General features: G+C 42.6%; 1 protein-coding gene across 2 annotated transcripts in view; it reads right to left on the reverse strand.

Moving 5' to 3' along the window:
* Positions 1–19,863, reverse strand: part of HECTD4 (HECT domain containing E3 ubiquitin protein ligase 4) — a 163,858-nt gene that overhangs the window by 62,701 nt on the left and 81,294 nt on the right. For both annotated transcript variants that reach the window (XM_011928666.1, XM_011928665.1), the window contains exons 33-44: positions 19,439–19,623; positions 17,642–17,795; positions 15,887–16,167; positions 15,457–15,646; positions 13,839–13,920; positions 12,019–12,221; positions 11,185–11,320; positions 10,247–10,429; positions 9,221–9,385; positions 8,668–8,837; positions 7,197–7,312; positions 629–732 (exon numbers count right to left, since the gene is read on the reverse strand). In XM_011928666.1, coding sequence (XP_011784056.1) covers positions 629–732; positions 7,197–7,312; positions 8,668–8,837; positions 9,221–9,385; positions 10,247–10,429; positions 11,185–11,320; positions 12,019–12,221; positions 13,839–13,920; positions 15,457–15,646; positions 15,887–16,167; positions 17,642–17,795; positions 19,439–19,623 — 1,969 coding nt within the window. The remainder of the gene's footprint in view (positions 1–628; positions 733–7,196; positions 7,313–8,667; positions 8,838–9,220; positions 9,386–10,246; positions 10,430–11,184; positions 11,321–12,018; positions 12,222–13,838; positions 13,921–15,456; positions 15,647–15,886; positions 16,168–17,641; positions 17,796–19,438; positions 19,624–19,863) is intronic.

Raw genomic sequence — 19,863 nt, forward strand, 5'->3', positions numbered from 1 at the left:
AGAGTCTTGCTGTGTCCCTCAGGCTGGAGTGCAGTGGCACAATCTCGGCTTACTGCAACCTCTACCTCCCGGGTTCAAGCGACTGTCCTGCCTCAGCCTCCCAAGTAGCTGGGATTACCAATGTGCACCACCATGCCCAGCTAATTTTAGTATTTTTAGTATAGATGGGGTTTCAGCATGTTGGCCAGGCTGGTCTCAAACTTCCAGCCTCATGTGATCTGCCCACCTCGGCCTCTCAAAATGTTGGGAGTACAGGCATGAGCCACCATGCCCAGCCCACTTTTGTTTTTTAATTACTCACTCATATTCTCTATTATGAAAGGGACTGTATCTCTAAAATTTTAAAAAAAGCTTTCGTTTTATTATTGACAACACAAAGAAGCTATTTATAAATTACTAAGTTTTGTTCCCCTGCTATTATTTTCCAATATTCAGAATGTCAGCTTAATTTGCTTTGACAGTCAAAGATGAGAGCATGGCACCGCAAAGGAGGGCATGTCACCGCAAAAGAACACACCTCCAAACAGCTTTGCAAACACTTATTCTAAATGTCCTTAACTTGCTGCTGGCCTTACTCAATGATGTGTGTGGTGGCTGCAGGAGGTGCAAAGCACCACAGAGGGCTCACCTGTCTCCGGTCAGCCTGCAAAGGAGGCGGTGGGGGCCGAGCACAGTCCCGGTAGAGCATCCTCAGCCGTTCACACTGTACCTCTACAACTGCAAGTCGCTCTCCTGTAGAAGGCACATGTTGAATCTGTGAAAACAGTTCCTGCTACTCCCAAGAGTATGTTGACTCTTTTGGAACAGCATCAAAACAATAAAATGCACTTACAGAGCTCAATGAAATTCTATTTTTTTTTTTTTTTTTGAGACAGAGTCTCATTCTGTTGCCCAGGCTGGAGTGCAGTGGTACAATCCTGGCTCCCTGCAACCTCCCTTCCTGGGTTCAAGAGATTCTCCTGCCTCGGCCTTCCGATTAGCTGGGATTACAGGCATGTGCCACCATACCCGGTAAATTTTTGTATTTTTAGTAGAGACAGGGTTTCACCATGTTGGCCAGGCTGGTCTCAAACTCCTGACCTCAGGTGATCTGCCTGCCTTGGCCTCCCAAAGTGCTGGGATTACAGGCATGAGCCGCCACGCCTGGCCTGAAATTCTTACAAAAGAACAAATACCCCGAGACATCTTTGTCTTTCATACGTAGCCCAGCAGCACAACAATGAGGGCAAGTGCTTAGCCTCTGGTGCAGTCCAGCTCCTGGATTCAGAACCTGGCCTCAGTACTCAGTATTTATCATCTCACTTGCAATACTGGGTAACAACAGCACCTGTGTATCACAGGGCTGTTGGGAAGACGTGATGAAATAAGTAAAGCCCGTGGCTAAGTCCCTGGCACAGGCATTCAATAAACGTGTTATTATTCTCATCATCTAATAAATGAAGACTATTATCCTTATCATCTAAATTAATCTTTAAAAATCTAATATCTATGGAGCACCTGCTATGAGCAAGGCGCACTGCAAGGTGTTGGAGAATACAAAGATAAATGAGCCAAAGCTCCTACTATGGAGGGAAAATAAGGTGCGCACACATGCACACCACACACAGGCACACACACGCAGTAAAGAGCACAGTGCAAGGCTGCAGTATGTGATTATGTAATACAAGGTACAAGCAGAGGCACAGGTGAATGAGCAGTGACTTCATTCAAGCATCCAGAAAGGCTTAATGAAAATATTATGAAGTTAGGTCTTAGAAAGCCGGGTGTGGTGGCTCACGCCTGTAATCCCAGCACTTCGGGAGGCTGAGGCAGACAGATCACTTGAGGCCAAAAGTTTAAAACCAGCCTGGCCAACATAGCAAACCATCATGTCTACAAAAAATACAAAAATTAGCCAGGCGTGGTGGCACATGCGAATCGCTTGAACCCAGGAGGCAGAGGTTGCGGTGAGCTGAGATCACGCCACTGCATTCCAGCCTGGGTGACAGACCGAGACTCTGTCTCTAAATAAATAAATAAATAAATGAATGAATAGATAGATAGATAGATAAGAAGCACCTGCCTTGGCCCTGCATGGTGGTGCATGCCTATAATTCCAGCACTTCTGGAGGCTGAGGCAGGACTGCTTGAGCCCAGCAGTTTGAGACTAGCCTGAGAGACATAGTGAGAACCCGTCTCTACAAATTTTTGTTTTTTTTGAGACAAAGTCTCTTGCTCTGTTGCCCAGGCTGGAGTGCAGTGGCGTGATCGCGGCTTACTGAAACCTCTGCTTCCCAGGCTGAAGTGATCCTCCCACCTCAGCCTCCCTCCCACCTCAGCCTCCCAAGCAGGTAGGACCACAGGCGTGAGCCACCACACCTGGTTAATTTTTTGTATTTTTTGTAGAGACAAGGCCTTGCTATGTTGCCCAGGCTATAAAAATTACAATTAAAAAAACACCTGTTTTAAAGGGTTGGTAGTGAAAACGGGCAGGAAAGGGATAAATTTCAAGAGCATTTTACTTTATTTTATTGAGACAGGGTATCTCTCTCTCAGGCTGGAGGGCAGTGGTGCAATCACAGCTCACTGCAGTGCTGACTTCCTGGACTCAGGTGATCTGCCTACTTCAGACTCCCAAGTAGCTGGGACTACAAGTATCCACTACCATGCCTGGCTTTTTTGTAGACACAGAGTTTCTCCCATTTTGCCCAGGCTGGTCTCAAACTTCTGGGCTCAAGCATTCCACCTGCCTTGGCCTCCCAAAGTGCTGGGATTACAAGTTTGAGCTCCCGCACCTGGCCTAATTTTTGTATTTTTAGTAGAGACGGGGTTTCACCACGTTGGACAGGCTGGTCTGGAACCCATGACCTCAGGTAATCCACCCACCTCGGCCTCCCAAAGTGCTGAAATTACAGGCGTGAGCCACAGTGCCTGGCCCTCATTTTTCTAATAATTAAAAAAATTACACTGGGTGTAGTGGCTCGCACCTGTAATCCCAGCACTTTGGCAGGCTGATCACTTGAGGTCTGGACAGATCACTTGAGGTCTGGGCAGATCGCTTGAGGTCAGGAGTTTGGGAACAGTCTGTCCAACATGGTAAAACCCCATCTCTACTAAAAATACAAAAATTATCCAGATGTGGTGGCGGGCACCTGTAATCCCAGCTACTCAGTAGGCTGAGGCAGGAGAATCACCTGAACCTGGAAGCAGAGGTTGTAGTGAGCTAAGATCATGCCACTGTACTCCAACCTGGGCGACAGAGCAAGACTGCCTTTAAAAAACCAAAAAAAAAATTAGCCGGGCATGGTGGTGTGCACCTGTGGTCCCAGCTACTTAGGAGGCTGAAGCAAGAGGATTGCCTGAACCCAGGTTGTGGCTGCAGTGAGCCTTGATTGCAACACTGCACTCCAGCCCGGGCAACAAAGCGAAACCCTGTCTCAAAAAACAAAAACAAAAACAAAATTAGTCTGAATATTAAGTAAAGCAGGAAAATCGGGAAGGAGAGCTGATTCCAGAGTAAGGAATGACTTTGGTTATCAATTTGGTGCATTCATGAGGCTGGGGAGGGGGATATTTTTAAAGAAGTAGCTGCTAAGCCTGGATCTCAGCAGAGGGATTGCTCAGTGTAGAATCCAGGAAAGCTCAGGAGAAGGGTAGGTAAAGTAAGGAGAGTCAGGGCAAAACTTGGAGCCCTGTTTCTTCCAGTGAAGTCTGATGGTCCCTGTAGCCTGCCGTCTGGGACCACCCTCTACTTAAAATTCTGACTTTGTAATCATGCTTCCTGGGAGTTCCAAGGAACTTCCAAAGTTGGAGAACATCTGGCTCAGGGAATAAGTACATTAGGAAGCTGGGAGAAGAGGAAACAGCTGAAACTGGGAGATTCTAGCTTCTGCAAGGGGGTAAAATAATGTTGAGAACTTTTTTGGTTCCTATGTGCCTTTTCTTTAGGTTCAAAAATCTGGTCCTCTGTTATTTCAACCAAGGGATCTAGTTAATGTCTCAGGAATATTTTTCTTTCTTTCTTTCTTTTTTTTAGACAGAGTCTTGCTCTGTCACCCAGGCTGGAGTGCAGTGGCACAATCTCGGCTCATGGCAATCTCCAACTCCGAGGTTCAAGCGATTCTCGTGCCTCAGCCTCCCGAGTAGCTGGGATTACAGGAACACCCCACCACGCCTGGCTAATTTGTGTATTCTTAGTAGAGACAGGGCTTCACCATGTTGGCCAGGCTATTCTTGAACTGCCCGCCTCAGCCTCCTAAAGTGCTGGGATTACAGGCGTGAGCCACCACGCCCGTCCTTCAGGAATATTTTTTCAAGGAAAAAAGTTTTGTAGTGCTATCTCCCTAGACCAAATGGAATCTGGTACTGTCTTCTTTAGATAGAGACGCTATAAAATTTAGCTATCAGTGAGTAAATATTAGAATGGCCAAGTTTGCCACTTAATTCATCCCATAAGAGGAAAAATAATGGAAGTTGATTAAAATATTTTAAAATTTAAAAATTTAAAAAATTTGAGTGTCAATACATTATCGCTGATAAATTTCATGACATTTTCATATATAAAATAAAAATTTTAATACCTTAAAAAATGAAAATCAAATAACTCTCTCCTCTACCTAACCCTCACCTTGAATCTTGTTTATTAAACAGTTTTTCTCCTGAGCATAGTCTATGCTTCCCTTGTAGGCCTAAGAATCTACCACTGTTCTGCAAAGTAACCCGGAATGTAGGTTTTTCCCTCTGGTTTTTATCACTGATACTGGAGTCAGTAAACTTTGCTATTTACTTTAAATGTCAGAACCACTTCTGGTAACCTAATAAGTGAGTTATTAAGAATTCTTTTTTTTTTTTTTTTTGAGACAGAGTCTTGCTCTGTCGCCCAGGATGGAGTGCAGTGGTGGGATCTCGGCTCACTGCAAGCTCCGCCTCCCAGGTTCATGCCATTCTCCTGCCTCAGTCTCCCGAGTAGCTGTGACTACAGGCGCCCACCACCACGCCTGGCTAATTTTTTGTATTTTTAGTGGAGACGGGCTTTCACCGTGTTAGCCAGGATGGTCTCGATCTCCTGACCTCGTGATCCACCCGCCTCGGCCTCCCAAAGTGCTGGGATTACAGGCGTGAATCACCGCGCCCGGCCCAAAGATTCTTCAACTTTACATAGGATACTATTTAGAATACAAGCACTTCCCACACATTTCTTTGTAACTCTTTGTTACCGCAAAGTGGTTTTCCACTAGGAAAAATAGGTTAGGTGGACTATGATCAAAACCATGTGAGACCACTGCTCTAAATTATTACAAATCCTACCTTGTGCATTCAGTATCAATGTAAATTTCACAATTAAGACCTCTTTATTCTATAAAATATATAAAAGAGGATACCCAGAAACAGTCCCATAGAAAATCAAATGATTAATTCAGCATGTTATATGCTGCTATAATCAGTCAAAATATGTCTTTGAATGCAATCTAAGCCAACAATATAAAAAAAGTCAGAGGCAGTGAACTAAGGACCTACTAAGAGTACAAAACGAAGTCACAAGTAATTTCACCCTTGAAGCCTAGCACACCCCTTGCTTCTGTTCTTGTTCTCTATTCTTAGGATCTCTCTGAGGTTTATTAATGGTTCCTGGATCTCCCAGCTGGAGCTTCTGCTGAATCCAAGGCACTACCCTTATCAAAAGAAAGAGATGTGAGAAGTAAAACAGATATAGACAAATTTAAAAATAAAAAGAAAACAACAGAAATGACCACAATGTGAAAGAGTAACAAAAATTACAACAGAAAAGATATTAGAGAGTTACTGACAAAATAAATGCCATGAGAAAAAGTAATACAGATTTTTTAAAGGACCAAAAAAAAAAAAAAAAAAAAATTTCATTGATGGGGAAGAAAGGACCAAAAGAATATTATGCAAAAAAAAAAAAAAAGAGGATGAACCTACAAACACTAAGGGAGTTTAAAGCTGTCCATTTCTAACATGTAGTTTGTGAAAATGTTAGCATTAGAGCATTGAAGGAATGCTAATTGAATTGTGAACAATTTCACTTAGGGTCCAGTTATATCCTTAGGGACAAAAGGTAAATTTTCATTCAACCAGGCCAACTACCAATTTACAGGAAACAGAAGGGTAAATGAACATAGTAAATGACACCACAGGGATACAGTCATCAAAATTCAGACTGGGAAACCTTCCACAAACAAATTGTTAGGCAGAAAAAAACGAAACAAAACAAAAAAAGCAAAGACTAAGAGGAATCTATATTTTAAAATAGATTAAAAAGACACAGCAACAAAGTGACAATTTGTAAACTTTATTTGGATCCTCATTCAAATAAATAAATGTAAAAAACAAGAATGATCGTTATGGGAAAATTAGGAAGTTAAACACTGACTAGATACGTATATATACATATTTTTAGAGACAGGGTCTCACGATGTTGCCCAGGCTGCACTCAAACTCCTGGGCTCAAGCGATCCTCCTGCCTCAGCTTCCCAAGTAGCTGGGATTACAGGCACGTGCTGCCATGCCCAGCTTAGATACTTAATAATATTTTAAAATTACTGTTAATAATGTAGATAGGTGATAATGGTATTGCAGTTATTTAAGATTCTTTATTTTTCAGACATATGCTAAAATATTGATGAATAAAATAATATCTAGGATTAAAAATAATTCCAGGGGTTGCAGCACAGATAAAACAGGATCAGTTATGAGTTGACAACTGTTGAAACTGGATAATGGAATCCTGAAGGTTCATTATACTAGTCTCTCAATTTTGGTATTTGTTTGGACTTTTCCATACACATACAGACACACACACACACATGCCAGGATGGATGTTAGTGCAAACTCTTGACTGGGAATTCAAATGTAGCCAATGACAACAGTCAAAATGTACACACCAGCCCTAAGGACAGCTCCTAAATATTATAGTTCTAATAAAGGCAACAAATCAATAGGAATGAAGAAAAGAAAACACTCTGACATGGTCTTAAAGCTAAATTGAAAAATGCTGATTTCCTAACTGATATAGATTAAAGCATTTTATTTACATTTCTAGGTCTGTGATGCACGTGAGTTGTGACAGGTGTTGTCCTCACAGCTCAGCTGTTTTGACGTGTGTGTATGAAAACACTTAACATGCCATTATCAAATTGCAAATGTGCTGAGAAAATTCAATAAAACAGGGTGGTAAAGAAAGTTCAGGTACTCACCAGCACTGCATTCCTGGGCTACTAGGTTAAGAACTTCAACAGCTGCTGGACATTGTTGTATGAATTCTTCACAAAATAAGCTGTCTTCTAAAAGCTGGGCCATGACCAGGCATGCTCTTAATGTTAAAAGATTTACAATATTTCAAAGTCATCAGTGTTCATTGTCTAAAAAAGTCAACTGTGAAAAACATTTCAATCAATTTTGTCCCCCAGTTTACAACAAGGTTCAAACTCCCCACTCTTCTTGCTTTTTTTCTGAGCTGGACTGTCTTGGAAATATATAAATAACTTCTCTTTTGCCACACAGTAACTGCTGACACTGCATGAAGAATTGGAAAAGAGAAAAATGGTTGCCATCGCCACCAAATGGAGACACAAAGTGCCGGGTGAGAAATCAGCACTGTCTCTTAAAAGCTTTTCCTAACTGTGCCCTAGGGAAGCAAGATGGATTCAAAAACTGGGAAAATCTGTATGGTGATCGCTCTCACCTGATTCAAAATACATACTAGAAGTTTCTAAGAAGTTCCACTGTTGGCCAGGCACAGTGGCTCACGCCTGTAATCCCAGCAATTTGGGAGGCCAACGCAGGTGGATCACCAGAGGTCAGGAGTTTGAGACCAGCCTGGTCAACATGGCAAAACCCCATCCCTACTAAAAATATAAAAATTAGCCAGGGGTGGTGGCACCCGCCTGTAATTCCAGCTACTCGGGAGGCTGAGGCAGGAGAATCGCTTGAACTAGGGAGGCAGAGGTTGCAGTGAGCTGAGATCATGCCACTGCACTCCAACCTGGGTGACACAGCGAGACTCTGTGTCAAAAAAAAAAAAAAAGAAGTTCCACTGTCAAAAAGAGACACTTGTTATTGCTGTTTAATGCTAAATAAATGTATTTGCAGGAAAAGACCAACACCAACCCCTGTGTGCATGTCCTAGGTTTCCCATCTTCAGTTTGGAAAGTGATAGGCCAGATATGTATCAGTGTGGCCTGAACCATTTTATTTATTTAATTATTTATTTGAGATGGAGTTTTGCTCTTGTTGCCCAGTCTGGAGTACAGTGGCGCAATCTCGGCTCACTGCAACCTCCACCTCCCGGGTTCAAGCGATTCTCCTGCCTCAAGATAGTAGAGTTATTCCTGTGATGGAACAAAGTTCTTTTAACAAAGCAAATCAGTGGGGCCTTATATATGTGTTTCATACATCACATTTCATTTGTATGTTTATTTTCTTAGGTGAACAGCTAAACTTTATTTTGAAGTGTAGACATTGGGGAACGCAACAAAAATTGCAGAAATTAAGGAATGCAACGAACTGTGGGAAAAAACTGTAAAAGGATGGTTACTGTTGCTCAGTCTAGTGTGAGCTTCAAGCTGTGGACTCATTAAGTTGGGAGTGGTGGGGCCCACCAAGGATCCCTTCTTCTGTCAGCTTGCACCATGTCAGCACATCAAGCAACGTGGGGAGGGTACTCACCTTGTTCTTATTTCAGCAAGGAGCCGAACGACTGCCATCACAGGAGCTGACCCATCTCCTGTTGCAGGAAGTGAGGTGTGAATAGAGAGACTTCCCTCCTGAGGAAGCAACATGGACTGGACTGCCTGTACTACCTTCTCAGTAATGGACAGTTTATGAAGAGGCAATGCCTGATGGCGGTGGGGGGCATGGCAAAAAGTTAAATTCAAGTAGTTAGTTTATAAGAAATGAGGGTGTTATTATTATCTGGAGTTCTTAAATTTTCAGTTAAAAAAATAAAATCACCATACAGAAAACTGCAAAACACATCAAAACAATTAAAAATACACTGTAGAATAGCCCTAACCAACAAAGAAATGAATTTGGTCATCTAGATGAAAATTTTCACACAAGCATTACTATTAAATAACTATAACCAATATATAAACATACATTGCAAGTACAATTTAAGACAACAAAGCATTTGTGCTTCTGCACTGAGCATGTGCATAGACTCATTACAATACAATTACCACTGGCAGATATTTTATGAAGCATTTAAAAATCACCTTACCTCTGATCTTGGAACACAAAGTCTAGACAATGGAATAGTCAATGTGTCTGACGCTTGCGAAGTCTTTCTACAGTCTATGGGTGGGAATCTGACTGTAGCTATACCTTCCTGTTCATTGATAGAAGCCACTACTCCAATGCTTCCTGAGATTCCTCTACCTAAAACCTGGAGACAGAGATAGATTAGCGCTACCAACCAGCTCTGATGTGTGGGCAGCTGTATTATGAGACAAGAGGAAAGAATAAATTTATAGTTGCCATTGTTGGCGTTACAGTAGTTTATACTACCAGCATAGCAGATACCAATCCCTAGACATGACTTATAATAAGGCCCTAAAACCTAACTGCAAGGTGATCGCAACGTGCTGTTCTCTCAAACAGAAACTCGTTACTGCTAGGCCAGGTGCGGTGGCTCATGCCTGTAATCCCAGCACTTTGGGAGGTTGAGGCAGGCAGATCACTTGAAGTCAGGAGTTCGAGACCAGCCTGGCCAGTATGGTGAAACCCCATCTCTATTAAAAATACAAAAACTAGCTGGGCAAGGTGGTGGGTGCCTGTAATCCCAGCTACTTGGGAGGCTGAGGCAGGAGAATCATTTGAACCTGGGAGGCAGAGGTTGCAGCGAGCTGAGATTGCACCACTGCACTCCAGCCTGGGGAACAGAACAAGACTGTCTCAAAACAAACAAACAACTTGTTACTGCTGTTTAACAGTAAATAAATTTTTGCAGGAAGACACTCTTTTCCTTTCATTCTAATTCCATCATCAATTCTAAGACTGATACTGATCACACTACAGGACACAAGTATTGCAGTTAACCTAAGATAGTATTGCATTAATATCTGAATGATGTGTGGCACAGTGTGGATTTGAATTCAAGAGTTTCTCAGATTCCTTATTTAACTTGAAGAAACAGGTTTTTTTGTCCAGCTGGTTGGATAATATTTGTCTTACAGACGATCAACTAACCAATGGATGCTTATATATATGGGAGAAGCAATGATTTGGGGAAAATGGTGGTTGGTACCTGAACCTCGGATCCTATCTTGATTGTCTCTTTGAAGCCTCCAAGTGCACACAGTGCAGCAACAGCCTGGCGGGCAATTCTCTGAAGTTTGGCAAGTTTCCTGCCACTGCTGCTGCCATTTTCCAGAATGCTTTCTGCGTATTTCCCCAATTGTGGAATGTACATCAGTGCTCGAGACAGAACCTAAATATAAAAGCAGCCCGTGCACTAGGAGTTAAAGCTTTGGTTGTTTTGATGCCAAGGGTGACAAAGTGTCTACAACAGTGCCTGGGTCCCATGTATTGAAGGAACTCTGGACATGTGAGGGACCAAAAAGCTATCAGGTATGGCCAATGACATTTGCCCATATTTGTCTATGTAACGGGACAAAACTGGAAATACACAACTGGGAGAATAAAACATCATGTCACTAAAACCTCTAAAATGAAACAATCATTTATCTGAAGGAAAACCACCCCAGCATACTGTCCACTTGTAAACAGGACATGTCAAAAGGGGTTCACTTGAAGAGTAGCTACGGAAAGTGGGAATTGATTACAGATCTGTAGTTTCAGGCAACTGGGATATTGTTTGTAATGATGAATCACTTATTAATAGGGCACTCAGGCAGTGTAAATCACGCAGAGGCCTCCTCGGACTTAGCGAGTACGCTTAAATCCAATAAACCAATGCTGCCTGAAGAGAAACAAGGCCTGTCACTCTTTCCCTGGGAATACTGTCCTATCTTCTGCAAAATGAGAACTGGCAGTGACAGGAGATATAGGTTAACAGAGTTGAAACTACTACAGCAAGGCAAATTCCAGGGGAAAGTCAGTTAACAGGTATATCTGACGAATTTGGAAATTTTCTCTTTACTAAAATGCCCCTTGCTGGGTATGATTCTAACTCTAATTAGCTTACTTCTTACTTCCTCAGTTGAGTAGCAACACTGTGCTAACCTTCTCTGCTGTTGTCGTCCATATTTGAGCAGCATTTGATTCGGGTGCCATGAGCAAGCTATGTAGCAAGGCAATCACTTCTGCAGCCATGCTGTTTGCCACGTGCCCACTGATGAAGGGACGCACGGGATCAGTCCTGCAAGTGTCAACAGGAAAAAGTGTCAGTGCCCAGTGATGATTAAGACTGCAGGGAAGTGGCTTTCAGGGTTAGCATCAGAGAGAAACCTTTTCTATTTACATAAGAAAAAGTGGATTCCATTGACTGAGAAAACAAGAAGCTGCATTATCATTAGGAAGAAATCACTGTGTCATATTCTTTGTGGTATCTGAAGAACTGCCTCAAACAATGGACCTCAAACTTTATTTATAAGCCATGAGGATCAGGGAAAGACACTGCACTGCAACTATTCCTGGCTTTCAAGCACAAAACACCTCGAACCAACTTCACTGAGGTAACACTTAACTGCTGCTTCTGCTCCTAGAAAGAAGTGTGTGTGTGTGTGTTCAGTTGGGGCAGTGGAGATGTACCATTTGCAAGAAATAAAGGTAGCAAGACCAGAGTTTTTTAATACTACTCAAAAGAATCCTCTGGCTATAAATGTCCCCTCAGCCAGGAGCATCCCTCTATTCTTTCATGACAACCTCAGATCTACCCGGATAGTCATTACTCTCCGACGTACTCCAGGCTGTACCTTGAGTGCAACTACTACAGCAGACGGAGGCCTCATTTCCAAGAGGTCAAGGGGATGGAAGAAAATTAAAATAAGAAAAACAAACCCATTACAAAGTAAACCTGAGATGAGTGTGGACAGCTTCTACCTGTGGAAGGTTTACCTCGCAAGCTCCGAGTTCCTCTCTCGGCAAATGGAAGTTTGGGCGGTTTTCTTTTTGTCACCTGTGGATAGTCCACTCACAGCGTCTGGGTTGATAGACTCTACAGGTGGCCCAATGCTGACGATGAGGCCCGACTGTGCCCACTTGGTGGCTTTCCGCAGGGCGGCTGCAGCCTCTTCTGTAATCACTTCGCAACAGCCACCCTGGGGGTGAGGTTGAAGACACTGAGAAGATTCATTTCATTCTTCCCAGCACTATATTTTTCAAGTCGCTTTCCCCTCAATTACCAAAGCCATCCACGCTCATTTTTTTTTTTAATTCAAACATAAAATATTATATGTAGAGAGTAAAATTTCCATAGACATCCCAGACCTCATTCAGGCTGAGATAATGGTTAGTCATCTAGATCACTTCCGTGCAAATTCTGGCATACGTATCAGAGGGCCCTGACATGCAGGCTGCATTTCATTTTGCTTTTATCAGTTATCAGTGTATCACAGAGACTCTTCCATATCAATACATGGAGATCTACCTCATTGTTTTTCATAGTTGCACAGCATTTCATTATATGACTGCAATAATTTCTTTTTTTTTTTTTTTTTTTTTTTTTTTTTTTGAGACGGAGTCTCGCTCTGTCGCCCAGGCTGGAGTGCTGTGGCCGGATCTCAGCTCACTGCAAGCTCCGCCTCCCGGGTTCACGCCATTCTCCTGCCTCAGCCTCCCGGGTAGCTGGGACTACAGGCGCCGCCACCTCGCCCGGCTAGTGTTTTTGTAGTTTTTAGTAGAGACGGGGTTTCACCGTGTTAGCCAGGATGGTCTCGATCTCCTGACCTCGTGATCCGCCCGTCTCGGCCTCCCAAAGTGCTGGGATTACAGGCTTGAGCCACCGCGCCCGGCCTGCAATAATTTCTTAACCAATCCCGTTTATGAGTACGTGGATCCTATTTTTTGTTTTTGTTTTGTTTGAGATTGAGTTTTGCTCTGTCACCCAGGCTAGAGTGCAATGGTGTGATCTTGGCTCACTGCAACCTCCGCCTCCCGGGTTCAAGCGATTCTCCTGCCTCAGCCTCCCAAGTAGCTGGAATTACAGGTGCCTGCCACCACGCCTGGCTAATTTTTGTATTTTTTAGTAGAGACAGGGTTTTGCCATGTTGGCCAGGCTGGTCTCGAACTCCTGACCTCAGGTGATCCACCTGCCTTGGTGTCTCAAAGTGCTGGGATTACAGTTGTGAGCCACAGTGCCTGGCCTATTTTGTTTTTTCAAACAAAACTGTAAAGAACACTCTGTGTTTCTCCCTGGTCACTTGAGACTTTATTTACCCTCACCGTGACAATAAAGGCTATTATTAATTTTTCTTGACTTTACTTGTCTGACAGATGGAAAATGATACATTACTATTGTTTTTATTCCTTTCCTTTGATTATGTGTGAGCCTGGGCATATTTTTATATTTTTAATAAGGTATTTGTAATTCTTATTATCTGTTATTTTCTTAGCAACTTTTCACCTATTTTCAACTATCTCACCTATCTCAAACTATTTTTAGGCTATTAAACTATTTTCAATTTTAAACTATTAAACTTTCTTAAAAGAGCTAAGAAAAAATTTCTAGGTCAAAACTAAAAGTTCTGATTTTGACAAACTGATTTTGACTAGTTCTCTTTAAAATGGCCTCAATTAAGGCACTGACTTCAATTTCTCACCTTGCCTCTTCGTTGGAACTTTAACTAATTTTTCTTTTCTTAATTTGTTCTGAAAATCTAAAGCATGACAAATACTCTACAATTTCAGGTTTAATCGGTTTAACCTCATGAGGTTACCTTGGTCATGTCTCGATCCATCTTCACAACTTTCTCCATGTTGGCGCCAGTACCAAGTCGGAAAGGTCGTCCTTCTGAACTACTAAAAAAAGGCAGGCAGAGAGCAGAGCACACCTTATAGGCACTGCCAAAAGTGGGCTGCATGTCACGGGGCTACCCAGTCATGGTGAGGCCCGATTATACACCAACATGAGCTTTTTTTTTTTTCTTTTTTGAGACAGGGTATTGCTCTGTCACCCAGGCTGGAGTGCAGTGGCGTGATCACAGCTCACTGCAGCCTCGACCTCCCTAGGTTCAGGTGATTCTCCCACCTTAGCCTCCCAAATGGCTGGGACCACAGGTTCACGCCACTATGTTTGGCTAATTTTTGTATATTTTGAAGAGACAGGATCTCACTATGTTGCCCAGGCTGGTCTCGAGCCCTCCTGCCTTGGACTCCTAAAGCACTAGGATTATAGGCATGAGCCACCATTCCTGGCCCTCTAACACTAGCTTTTAAAATCCACAGTAAGACTCAATTTCTCAAAAAGGAAACCATTTATTACTGCTTAATTATAGCACTTTAGGGCCCAAAACAACAGCGTTTTTAGAGTTATAAGTAACTCTAGAAATCCAGATGAAAATAATGCACAAAATGAAAAACTGACATGAACCCAGAACAAAGGCAGGGCCTGAGGACATCATCTAAACCCCAAGGAGAGGGAACTTTAACGACACCATAAATGTGATCCCTTGGCAAATGACTGGATCTTCCTTTCTAACAGTTCAGCTTCCCCTGCCTCCCGAACTTGGCTCTCCAAAAAAAATTTTTCACCAAATTTGTACTATGATGCATTGCAATGTCCAGGAAAGTTTCCTGGAGATTTCCTCATGTAAGCCCTGACCTGCCATAATCCTGCTTAGTTTATACTATGGTCCCATTAATATTTTCAGTTGCCATAATAGCAGACAGCAGATTCAGTTATGAGGATGACAACATCGTCAGATCATTTAAGTAAAGAGAGGCCTCTTCCATCTGAGACATAAATACCTGCTCTGAATTCCCTTGTGCTATGTGGCAAGCCTTCCTGTTGCCCTGGATCCCACTAACAAAGCCCTGCAGGTTTGTAACATTTGGGCAATGATTATATTTTTACTTCCTGCTTGAGTAATCATACCATTTCATACTTCAACTAATTAAAGTTTTAAAAAAGTGTCTCTTGTTTCTCCAAATCACAGTCAATGAGTTGGAGTTTACCTAAATTTACCAACAGCTGAAGGATGCCAATAACTAAAAATCAAACTGCATTATTCCTCCTCAAAGCCCAAGTCACACTGGAGACTTCCCATAGACAATAATACATTGTTCACATGGCTTTAGCTCTCAGTTGCGTTTAGAGAGACAGTACCAAGTTGTGGTTCAGAGCTTGGGTTTTGTGGTCAGAGAGGACTACATCTGCATTTCAGTACTGCCTCAGTTTCTTTCTGTGTCACCACAGGAATCACAGTGACAGTGTCTACCTGAAAGGGGTGTAAAGAGGGCCGAGGCAGTTGATACATGTACAGGGCTTACTTAGCACAGTGCCTGTGACATGGGTGGTGCTTGAGGACGTGTAGCTATCACAATCATTACGGTCACCTTAGCAACGGCTGAAGGACTTCATGGGACGACTGGTCTTCCCGCTTGTGGATAAATATCGAGAGCTTGCCATCCACAGCCTCACTCTCTTCTCCAGGATCTTTATCTCCTTTCAAGGAATTCTTGGGACTGGTTTTTGTCAATGTGGTGTCAGGTTCAGAAGCGGTTGGAGAAAGAACTGTCTGACATCCTTTAAGTAAAAAACAAAGCTCGTTCAGGAAAACTGCAGTGGTGTTTTGGCGGCTCTGCTAAAATGAAAAATAATGGTTTGGGATTTGGAATCTCTCTTCCCCCTTCTCTACTCCTCTGTCCCCGCTCCCTTCTCTGTCACTCAGTCTTTCATCACAGGAAGCACAGATGCAAGTGGGGACCTGACTGGGACCAGGAAGGCTGCACTGCCATGCTACTCTCCTGTTGAGGAGCTTCTCACCTGGAACCACGTAATCTGCCAGCTTTGCTAAGAGCAAGGAGGCGATCTTGGAAGCTGGGTCGCTGGGATCCTCCTGCTCACTGTTTAAGGAGGGGACAGAGTAGCTCCAGGGTGGGAGCTCCACGTTTCCACAATCTTCTACGCTCATCAGAGGCAGCGCCGCCCGGCACAACTGGAGAATAATAAGGACCAGCTTTGGAGACGGGCGTTGGTCAAGCAGCAGGGAGAGGAGTTTGGACACACAAGCTGGCTGGCTCAGGATGGCTTTACCTATGTGGCTCCTGGGAAAAAAGGAAGAAAAGGTAAACAGTGCTAGAAATGTTGATCTATAGACATTCAGAAGCAAGAGTTCTCTGAATGAAACAAACTAATGAAATTTGATTTCATGAGGAAGACATGAATTTGGCACTATGCTTCTGTGAAGAATTAAGAATTTTGGAAAATTCTTAACAAGAATTTTCAACAAGAAGCCTGTAATCCCAGCACTTTGGGAGGCCGAGACGGGCGGATCACAAGGTCAGGAGATCGAGACCATCCTGGCTAACCCGGTGAAACCCTGTCTCTACTAAAAAATACAAAAAACTAGCCGGGTGAGGTGGCGGGTGCCTGTGGTCCCAGCTACTCGGGAGGCTGAGGCAGGAGAATGGCATAAACCCGGGAGGCGGAGCTTGCAGTGAGCTGAGATCCGGCCACTGCACTCCAGCCTGGGCGACAGAGCGAGACTCCGTCTCAAAAAAAAAAAGAATTTTGGAAAATTTGATGAAACCAAACAACACTAATACTTAAAAAGAAAGATTTTTGAATATTTTCTGATCTCTGATGCTTACTTGAAATCCTAAATTCAGAGTGATTCATGGAGCACTGAGACTTAGAAACTCAAACTAAGAGCTTTTCAGTTTGTCATTTATTCTTTCATTTTTTTTAATAGGAAAAAAGACACACAAATTTATTTAACATGTATACACAGGAGCCTTCAGAGTGAAGACTGAATTTTCCATGAGTTACAGAAGCTTATCTACCATCTTGAGGTTACAGATAGAATGGGGGCTTGGATCCTGGTAAACTAGGTTATGGGAGAGGGGGGAAGCATTCTATAATAAATGATTGCTAGGGAGAATGACTGGATCTGGGAACAGAGATTAACTTGTAAATAGTTCTCTTTGGAATTTATGTTATTTATTCTTTCTTAATGAGTGCCTCAAGACCAAAGCTATCACACAGTGTTGTACAGGCTTCAGTGTTCTAGGATCTGCCACAGCTAAAACTGCTACATTCCAAGAAAGCTAAATATCATGCAGTCAGTCATATGTGGATATTTTATGGGCCTCATGGCTCACACAGGGGGTATACAAACAGCACAGAATATCTTCTTTTAAAGACACAGCACGAGAAAGTGAGTTAATTACAGGCCCTGACTTATTACTCTTTAATCTTGCTATAATGAGGGTAAGATTTTTGGTTAATGAATACAACTGTATCTTTGGGAAAGGTTAGCAGCTGCTGTCAGTAAGGTATTAAAGCAAATGATAATATATTATTTTATGATTTGGCTATTCACCTAAATAATCCTTAAATTTTGGAACGAAATACTATGTTTCAACTACTTCATCCTCCATTTTTTTTTTTGAGGCAAGGGTGTGTCAAAATGGCCTAGTAATTTAGCTATTTTGAAAAGACAACTACCACCAAAAGAAACCCCAATCGTTCAAGAGGAAAGCTAGCTTCTCCCAGAACTCCAGGCTGGACCTTGCATACCTTGAGAGATCATTGAGAAGACTAAGGACATCCTGGAGCGCGTCATTCCCAGCAGCCTGGTTGCCACAGCACTCTGTGGCTCGGGCAAGATGGTTGGTGAGAAGGCTGGACACCTGCCGCGCCAGACCTGAGTGCACGGCCTCTGTGGAGCCACCTTCACAGTTAAAGAAAAAAAGAACTTGGTGAAAACCTAAGGGTGCCATGGTGAGCCTGTGGGGGTGGCGAGCCCTGTCCATTTATCTTGCTTAATGTTTCATGAACCATCTAATAGTGTCTCCTCATTAGATAATATCTATACATAAAAAGGATAATAGTTATTTTAAAAATAACCCCATGTTGGAAGTAGACATTACTATTCATGAAAATTGAATATGATTAATCCATATATAATCAAAGAACATACTTTGATTGATAGTGAAGAATCACTATTTCACTGGTGATGAAAACATCTTGATTTTTGAACTCATACTTTGCCAAACACAATAAAAGACCTTTCTGGATTCTTCCATGTTCACTATAGTTCCAGAACCTCCCAAGCATGTAGAGGTTATGAAAAAGTATTTGTTGTTTCCTGAACTTTCCATGCTCTTTTAGATCCCTGAGTCTACACACACTATTTGTTCTGCTTGAAAGTCTTCTCCATCCTTCAAGAGTAACTCCCGTGTCACCTTCTCTGAGAAGCTTTGCTGGATCCCTAGCACAGCTGGTCTCTGGGACCTCTACACTCCCACTGCACTTCCTATCCACCTCAGTTGTGGCACTGATTACACTATAAGTATTTGCTTATTAGTCTATTTCCCTGCCAGACCATATTTTTAAAGGGAGGAATAATGCCTTATTTATCTTCTGCCTGGCATATAATAGACTCTCAAGACATTAAAATGCATCGTGAACAAATAAACAGATAAATAAACAAGTTACATACACAGGCCTGGAATCTTATGGGGAAATTTATCCTTCAAGTTTACTTTTTTTTTTGGAAACAGGGTCTCGCTCTGTTGCCCAGGGAGTGTAGTGGCACGATCACAGCTCGCTGCAGCCTCAACCTCCCTGGCTCAAGCAATCTTCCCCCCTCAGCCTTCTGAGTGGCTGGGACTATAGGCATGTGTCACTGCACCTAGCCCAGGTTTACTTTTTATTTGGATCGGTCACTAAAAATAAAATTTGGAAACATCACCTTGAAAATACAACTGAAAAGCCACTTCAAAAAATGTTTGTTTTTTTGAACACCAAGGCGTAAGGACTGCTTGAGGCCAGGAGTTTGAGACCAACCTGGGCAACATAGCAAGATCCTGACTCTAAAAACAAACAACAACAACAACAAAACATTAGCTGGGCATGGTAGTGTGTACCTGTAGTCCTACTTGGGAGGCTGTGGTTGGGGGATCGCTTATCACTCGAGTCAGGGAGGTTGAGGTTACAGTGAGCTATGATTGCACCACTGTACCCTAGCCTGGGTGACAGACCTTGTGTCTAATAAATTTTTTTAATTAAAAAATACATTTGAAAACTGTTAGCAGTGTTGACAGGGAGAGAATAAAAAATACCTTCTCAATTTCCTGGGATAACTGTACTCCTTCAGGGTACGGGGATATCATTTAGTCTCATCGTAATGCTATAAGTTTTCATAGAACCACACTGAGGAAAAGTCTCTCATGAAATCATCCACTGATTTAACCCATCTGATCATCTCATTTAATGGAGCCTTTCTCTCTCTCATTTAGCATAAAAAACCTAATAGACTAACACACCAATAGAAGAAATCAGTGAGCTCTAGAAAGGAGTCTGGCATCTCACCTTCCTCTTTTTCCCACTCAACACAGCGGTTGGCAAGCACCTGGAAGGCGGCCCAGGCCATGGTGGCCACCTTCTGCTTCTTGGTCTGTTTCTCACTGGAGCTGGACTCGGTCTGACTGCTCAAGCTACACAGTCGATCCATGAGCTGCACAAGGCCACTGCGTACCAGGCACTTCTCTTCACTCCTGACAAAGGGTCATGGATTACACTAGATAAACGTAACTGACCAATACTCAGGAAACTCTTACGTGAGGTTCAAAGGGGCATAAAACATGCTGGTGTAGTTCCTTCCCTACAACTTAGGATACTGCCATGTGTAATCAAACACAAAATGATTTTCTTATAATGATGATTCCCTTCATTAATAAGGAACTTCAAATTCTGATTTATCTACAATATCAAAGCAAAAATCGATGGAATCAACT

The sequence above is a fragment of the Colobus angolensis genome, unplaced genomic scaffold (assembly GCF_000951035.1).
Source record: "Colobus angolensis palliatus isolate OR3802 unplaced genomic scaffold, Cang.pa_1.0 Scaffold79, whole genome shotgun sequence".
Taxonomy (NCBI): domain Eukaryota; kingdom Metazoa; phylum Chordata; class Mammalia; order Primates; family Cercopithecidae; genus Colobus; species Colobus angolensis.